At 42.5% G+C, this 8352-nt stretch overlaps 1 protein-coding gene across 1 annotated transcript; it reads right to left on the bottom strand.

Moving 5' to 3' along the window:
- Window positions 1–183: 183 nt before the first annotated feature.
- On the bottom strand, window positions 184–8299 carry LOC124048227 (coenzyme Q-binding protein COQ10 homolog B, mitochondrial-like). The gene is made up of 6 exons (XM_046368810.1): window positions 8140–8299; window positions 3285–3440; window positions 2471–2663; window positions 2057–2158; window positions 1644–1836; window positions 184–1595 (listed from the first exon to the last, which is right to left on the bottom strand). The coding sequence occupies exons 1-5, from the start codon at window positions 8238–8240 to the stop codon at window positions 1669–1671; spliced, it is 720 nt and encodes a 239-aa protein (XP_046224766.1). The 5' UTR covers window positions 8241–8299; the 3' UTR covers window positions 184–1595; window positions 1644–1668.
- Between the last annotated feature and the right edge of the window lie 53 nt (window positions 8300–8352).

Genomic DNA, 8352 nt, shown 5'->3' with positions numbered 1-8352 from the left:
ATGTGGTTCTGTATTTGTCCAGCAGGAGTCATAACTTACTGTCAGTTCTATTCTTACCTCACATGATTCCCGTGTCTATGGTCAACCAATCGGATGTTGACAACTAAACCCGAGGAAGAGACAACACCGAAACAGACTTCCCATTAAATGTTCTGGAGTCTACATTAACTGTGCAACTAGAACTACACACAAACCTTTAATATAAAAAATAGTTTACATCTTTGCTCATTGAAACACCCCCAAAACACAATTATAGTTAAGTCAGCACTCATCTGTGGTCTTAAAACTATGTACATGTTAACTTAATAAATATCTATGAGTAGAATGCTTAAGGTTATAAAATATAAATATGATTCCACTAGGATCAGGTCAAAGGTCACTGGGTGTACATAAGTGACATCTTTAAAAGGTTCTATGGTAAGATACCTCAGTGACAGTATTCTGACTGGCAGACAAGCAACTGACATGTTAATTTATTCCCTTTAGTGCACATAGTAAACTACTTTTGACCAGAGCCCTACGGGTATATTGTATAGGAAATTGGATGACACTACCCTGCCTAGCCAGTCTGGGCCCTTTTAAACAGTGGATATCTCTAGTTTTCTAAATGCAGCTACTTTTTCCCTAAGCAAATATTGCACAAGTGCCATAACTGAACATGCCTCCCATGGTCATTAGAGAACGTGCTATATGGGATGCAGCAGAAATGTCCCCGGTAACATTGTTGCAACACAGCACCTCTTGAACAGGTATGTGTAGGTAGGCTCGGCAGTGTTGCGACATTCCTTTAGGAAACGTCGATCTTCAAGTGCTCACACTTCATTCAAAAATGTACAAGCCGATCCTTTGATACCCCAGCCTCCATCTTATCCACATGACAACATAGCATTAGGCTACTTAAGCCATAGGAGGTGTGGTATATGGCCAATATACCACAGTTATGGGCTGTTCTATTGGACCACGCAAAGCAGAGTGCCTGGATACAGCCCTTAGCTGTGAAATAGTGGCCAAATTCCACAGACCCCAGAGGTGCCTAATCACAATTATAAACTGGTTACCAAGGTAACTAGAGCAGTAAAAAACATACTGCCAAAGCAGCATACAGGGCTCGAACCACCCAGTTTATAATGTTAGTTACAATAACGTAATGCACATGTCACATCTTGGATGGGCCTTCACAAACTGTTGGCCTGATCAGGACATAACACCAGTCCCTTTCCCCTGATCTCGCTACCATAGTATCTTACACATAGCCTTTCACTATAAACAGACTTTATTTAGGCCTTAGTAGAAGAGTTTTTACATCTCCACAAGCGGGCTATTATGAGCCCTGTGCTCACCACATGGGGAAAGCACTAAGCTCAGATGTGCCTACTGGCCAGAGGTGCTGATGGTTTCTTTGGGGCGAGGTGGCACCAGTAGGGGTCTATGGTGGTACAGGGGGGATGGTATTTTGGGGGGGGGCAGAATCTAGCCACAAGCAGTTAATGGGTATAAAATCATTGGTTGTTTTCTGATAAGGCACTGCAGTGTTCAGGCATTTAACCTCTCTCCCCCCCTCCCTGCCATGGCTGACACTGTGTGTGTGTGTGTGTGTGTGTGTGTGTGTGTGTGTGTGTGTGTGTGTGTGTGTGTGTGTGTGTAGAGAGGATGAACCGTTGGGGCACGCTACGTGTGGTGCACCTCATGAAACATGAGCTCTCTGGGGATCATGGTCTGTGCTCCGTACAGTTTCCCGGCCCGCCTCTCAAACGCCGACACGTTCTGCTTCACCACCTCGTCAAAGAAAACCGTGGCCAGCTGGGAATGCAGCAGGGAGCGGAATTCAAAGGAGATCTGGAGACCGGAGAGATGGAGAGTAGTTGAGAAAGTGATCTAGACATATGATCCTGTATACATGCATGTGTGCGAGAGAAGAAAATAAAAAAAACATTGAGAGAAGAAAACAGTGCCAAAGATAGTAGATGCATAGCTAACTCTTATGTAGACGCATACATGGACACACATAAAATACACTAACCCAGATACCCACAGTGCAGTGTGTTGAGGTACTTACAGAGAAGTCAACCGTGCAGGTGCGAGGGTAGCCAGGAAGGCCAGGGCTGAAGCGCCACACCGTCTCCAGGTGGTTGAAGAGCTTACCATCTGAACAGGCTGCCTGGGGGTCAACACAGCCACGGTCAGACTGCTGATATAACCACAGTGGCTGCATTCCAGGTCATCTTTATTAAAAAGGCCCACTACAATATTCATTAGATTGCTATATAATAGTTATGTAGTTCCTGAGATGCTAAACACTTCTCCAGACAGTGACATCTGATCAGCTATTCAACGCAACAGCAATTAAGACAAACAGGAACACACCCAGTGTCCATCTACTTCATCAGCTGCTTATCTTAGATCTAGCCAAGTACCCTCACTGCATATACAGTAGTGGTGGGAGTTACCAGCCACTACTGCAGTGCCTTACCTTGACCAGGTGGGGGCGCACTGTGGTGACCAGCGAGGTGTAGTTTTCCACTACCGGGGGGAAGCCAACTGTCAGCTTGGCCTTACAGAACCCCGAGCGCCGGAACACCACGTCAGACTTCTTACACCAGGGAACGAAGTGAAGGTAGTTCTCCACCCCAGCTACCACTTCATACATCTCCAACATAGAGTACCTGAGAGAGAGAGGAGGCCTGAGTCAACATCTTACAGAGGGAAGATAGTCCTCCAAACTCTGACCTTAAATTATATTTGTAATGTAGGTGAAGGTCATCAACGGAAGAAGACTGTTACTTAACAGGGATGATTGACATTCTCTGCCCCCCATGTCTCAACTTGCCCGGGGACTAACGCAGTCAGACTATTGCAATTTCCCAGCCAATCATTACATAAGCCTGGCAAATAGCCCAGGACACAGAATGAGTTGCTTTTAATATAGCCCAGGACACAGAATGGGTTGCTTTTAATAGTGTAACATTGAGTGATTATGACCTTCACTGGATATATGAGAGTCATTGGTGGGAGCAGGACAGACAATACATGAGAAACCAGAGAATCTATATTAATTTCTATGAGGCAGACTTGGGTTTAAATATTATTTGAAATAATTTCAAATGGGCAACTTTGTCTGTGCTCCACTGAACTGTTGCAATAGAACTAATAGAGAACTCCTAAACCATGACCAACTGGCACTCCAGGCAAGCCTAAAGCAGACGTTCAAATTATTTGAAAGATTTGAAACAGTATTTGAACCCAGACAAAGGCAGGTCTGATTTCAGGGAGGCACAGTGACTGACCCCATAACGCGTCTCTCAGAGTACTCCTTCCTCTTGTTGAAGGTGTCAGCCAGGTTGAAGAAGGAGCGGGTGGGGGCCACGATGACTGTGGACCTGGGCATGGCCCCCAGGAGGGGTGGCACCCTCATCATCAGGATCCCACATGAGGAGAGATATCTGTTCCGAAACAATGAGAGAGGTGAGTCAGAAAACATCATAAGGGTCGATCATTTGCCAGTTTTCCACACACATATCAGCATCAAATTCACTATCATTTCTGAGTATCTAATTCCTATGTATGAACTGGCTGCATGACCGAATTCTCTGGACACCTCTTCCCGATAGCTGAACAACCAACCCGTCGGTGTACGTACAGGATTAGAAACGTTACACTCGGCTGCTGCTGGGTGCCCTTTTAATAAAGTTAGATCAAAGCTAACTATGTCAAGATCAATGGAAGTGGCCAATGGTTCATCAGGGCCAATGGTTCATCAGAGCCTCAGGTCTCTGAGCTCATGTTCTCACACTGCAGCTATTTACAAAACCACCATGTGAAGGGGCCAATACATCCACAGGGTAAAAGAAAACTGTTAAAAGGAACAGGACATTTTCTGGTGAAAACAGGTAGTGTTGGTTCCTAAGATCAACTGCTTTGAATTCCTTTTCCACAAGCTACCAGTAACCAGAAATATGCAAAGTCAACCACAACATACTTTGGCTATACTTGCAGAACTAAAAAAAATACAGTGAAAAGTCTGGGCATTTAATTTTTTTTAAACTCTAAAAATCATAAATCAGCTCAGTAGGTTTGGCGCTATACTATAATTTGTGCATGGCTAAAGAAATCTATAGCTTGGGTGTCCAAATTTCATCAAGTTATAAGGCCAGCATTTCATAAACTTCACTGTGGGAAAAGTGATGTTGATATTAGAGGTCGACCGATTATGATTTTTCAACGCCGATATAGATTATTGGAGGACCAAAAAAGCCGATATTTTTTGTTGTTGTAATAACGACAATTACAACAATACTGAATGAACACTTATTTTAACTTAATATAATACATCAATAAAATAAATTTAGCTTCAAATAAATAATGAAGCATGTTCCATTTGGTTTAAATAATGCAAAAACAAAGTGTTGGAGAAGTAAAAGTGCAATATGTGCCATGTAAAAAAAAAAAGTTCACGTTTAAATTCCTTGCTCAGAACATGAGAACATATGAAAGTTGGTGGTTCCTTTTAACATGAGACTTCAATATTCCAAGGTAAGAGGTTTTAGGTTGTAGTTAATATAGTATTTATAGGACCATTTCTCTATACCATTTGTATTTCATATACCTTTGACTATTGGATGTTCTTATAGGCACTATAGTATTGCCAGTGTAACAGTATAGCTTCCGTCCCCCTCCTCACCCTACCTGGGCTCGAACCAGGAACACAACGACAACAACCACCCTCGCTCCACAAAAGCCGCTGCAAGGTGAATAACTACTCAAAATCTAAAAGCAAGTGACGTTTGAAACAGTATTAGCGCACACCCAGCTAACTAGCTAGCCATTTCACATTGGTTACACCAGCCATTGGGCTGATAGGCTTGCGAAGATAGGCATAAACAGCGCTGTGCTTGCGAAGAGCTGCTGGCAAAACGCACGAAAGTGCTGTTTGAATGAATGAGTCGGGCCTGCTGCTGCTCAGTCAGACTGCTCAATCAAATCAGACGTAATTATAACATAACACGCAGAAATACGAGCCTTTGGTCATTAATATGATCGAGTCCAGAAACTATAATTTTGAAAACAATATGTTTATTATTTCAGTGAAATACAGAACCGTTCGGTATTTTATCTAACGGGTTGCATCCCTAAGTCTAAATATTCTTATTACATTGCACAACCTTCAATACATGTCATAATTACGTAAAATTCTGGCAAATTAGTTTGCAATGAGCCAGGCGGCCCAAACTGTTGCATATACCCTGACTCTGCGTGCAATGAACGCAAGAGAAATGACACAATTTCACCTGGTTAATATTGCCTGTTAAACTGGATTAGTAGTTTTAACTAGTGATTATGATTGATTGTTTTTTACAAGATACGTTTAATGCTAGCTAGCAGTTTATCTTGGCTTCTACTGCATTCGCATAACAGGCAGGCTACTCGTGGAGTGCAATGGTTTGAGCATTGGACTAGTTAACTGTGAAGTTGCAAGATCGGAACCCCTGAGCTGACATGGTGAAAATTTGTCGCTTTGCCCCTGAACAAGGCAGTTAACCCACAGTTCCTAGGCAGTCATTGAAAATATGAATGTGTTCTTAACAGACTTGCCTAGTTAAGTAAAAGGTATTAAAAAAAAAAAATACAAAAATCGGAAATCAGCACCCAAAAATACAGATTTCCGATTGTTATGAAAACTTGAAAATTGGCCCTTGGCCCTTCCGATTAAAATCGGTCGACTTCTACTTGATATGCTTCAGTTTGCTGCCATATGACTGGTACCACATTTGTTTTCAGCAACAAAAAGGTAAAACAATTGTCATTTACAAACCCCAAGTTGTAAATGACAGTACATGGAGAACGGGGTTATTTCTATCTGAAAGAATGAAGTAGAGGTTGTTCCACTTGGAACCGATAGGTCGCTCGACCTCATTCATCGTTTCATCACACGTAAAAGATGGTGGAATTAAGTCATGGTCAGAATTCGGCGTATCTCCACCCCCAACAAATAGTAGGTGTATAGTATGCTATTCTCATGCTTACGTTCAAGGTCAGTATAGACAGAGAGAACAGTGCATAACAAAGGGAATTATGCTCCATTTACACCTGCTTAACTAGTGTTGATCTCTATATGACTAGCCTAATGAAAAGGCTTGTCAGCTACAGAGGCTTGAAGCTGAGAAAGACACAGGGTCCTCCAGGTTTCACATTTTCGGTTCAGTAAGCAGTAAAGTGAAAATACTGAATTCTGCACAGTGAGCACACCTGCTGCTGCCCCAGTGACAACTATTTCAGCGTAAAAATAAAAAAAATAAAAAAAACACTTGCAAAGAGTGAGTCAGAAAATACCTTTGAATCTCTGACTCAGAGGACAACCTCTCAACACACACCTAGGACTATTCAAACAGTGGTTCAATTCCAATGAAAGACTATATGCACACCAATACACACAAGAAGCAGACAACTGACTCAAATGAAATGCTGTAAATCCCAAATAACTGAATAGTAGGAGCCGGTAGGATTATGGTGAAAGCCTGTTAGTTCCTTTCAACGCAATAGCTGCGTTGAAATAGCTGCGTGAGTGACAGAGAGAGAGGCGCATTAGTGGAGAACATGCTTGTGGTGGCAGTTGTGACCCTGACAGAAACAGATGATGGCCATCTGCCAGCAGCTTAGCCACCGCTGCACCTGGCTGGTGATTGCCACACGGGGACACAACGTACCTGGAGGTCAGCATTGGGGGGGAATGACTGATTGGACTACAGTAGTTATCACCACCAGCTTGGGTATTGTCACTTTGTGTCGTGATGTTATTTGGTGTAGCACTGCATGGTGTGAGGAATACAAAATTGTGAGTTCCAATGAACTTCAATCCGTTTATGTTTTCAAGACACTGATAGTCAGATTAAGAGCACCTACTGAATTCACCTACAGCACAGGAGTAGTGTTTCTGAATGGGAACTCCTAAGACTCAGTGCAATTGTAAACTGTTTAGCAACTAGGAGTTTGGTTTCATCACTCTAGGCAGTGCCTAATGCCTAGATCACACCGACAGGGTCATTGCATTTTGGGTTAACCAGAACTCCATTAATTTCTGATGGAACCCTGCATTTGACTTTTTGCATTGCTGTTGCTGTTGCAGAGCGTTCTGTGTGGTGCATTCGTTGGATTTAGCAAACGCATGCGTCAAACTATATGCGTAGACGGTTTGACAGAAATTATAACAGAAAGTAAATGTTAAACTTTCGTTGCACACATATCCATATGATTCCGTGTACCATTTTGCAAAAGGACACTGTCCGTGTTATCATGCGTTAAGCCCCAGATAATGTCCAAAGACAGATTGCGTAACACAGGTAGCTGGATACATGGAAGTTTTCCAGACTTCTCTAATAACTTCAGCCACTTAGCTAAGTGGATGAATGCTTTTGACATGTTAACCATTTCAGCCAGAGGCACTGCACTGACTGATATCGGAGGTAGTAGACAGTCTAGCCAACTAGCATTCTAATTGTAAACATGCCATAGATAAAAATATCACCTTTGTACAAACCTCAACTAACGTTTACATACCAATGCTTCAAAGGAAACACCTTGGATTTTATTATTTAACTAGGCAAGTCAGTTAAGAACAAACTCTTATTTACAATGACAGCCTAGGAACAGCCTTATTCAGAGGCAGAACGACAGACTTACCTTGTCAGCTCAGTGATTTGATCTAACAACCCGTCAGTTTCTAGTCCAATGCTCTGACCACTATCGTCCAACGATTAAAGAGTGTGTGATTAAAGATGTATTCTCATAACTGTGTCCCGAGTACCCATCAGTACCCCTACCATAGCTAACATTTAGCAATCAGGCAGCAGCCCTAATTAGTTGTCAAAACAGTTTGCTAAAATGACATGTTTGGCTAGTTATACGAATGTGTTAGATAACTTAAGTAAGCTAGCTAAAGTAGTCTGCTAAAGTTAATTTGAGACAGAAAAGCAGATAGACCGGCTGGACACAAAGCAGCTGAGGCAAACTAAACTAACAACCTGCTAGCGAACTTTAGCTTAATCGAGAAAAAAAAATGCGAACTGTAGGTGGGCTAATAATGCTAGCAGTAACTTGACCATATTCAGGATTTACATTTGTACATAAACCATGAACGGCAGTTACCTTACGCCAATCCCTTTAGGTGTTTCTCGGCTGGCTGTGACCGGTAACTGTTTTATACATTCTAGTACCGCTCTCCTTAGTCCCCGCATTCCTCTCGCCATCTTCACTGCGATGATCGCTTCTCTCAGCCACTAGCTACTTCTCCCGCAGCCCATTCCTTCGTGGACGCGCCTTCTCTAACTAGCGCAATGATTGGAGAATAGTTATCTTGTT

The sequence above is a fragment of the Oncorhynchus gorbuscha genome, linkage group LG01, assembly GCF_021184085.1.
Source record: "Oncorhynchus gorbuscha isolate QuinsamMale2020 ecotype Even-year linkage group LG01, OgorEven_v1.0, whole genome shotgun sequence".
NCBI classification, from domain to species: Eukaryota; Metazoa; Chordata; class Actinopteri; order Salmoniformes; family Salmonidae; genus Oncorhynchus; species Oncorhynchus gorbuscha.
The sequence above is the reverse complement of the archived record's forward strand: the minus strand, read 5'-3'. Positions and strand labels throughout refer to the sequence as shown.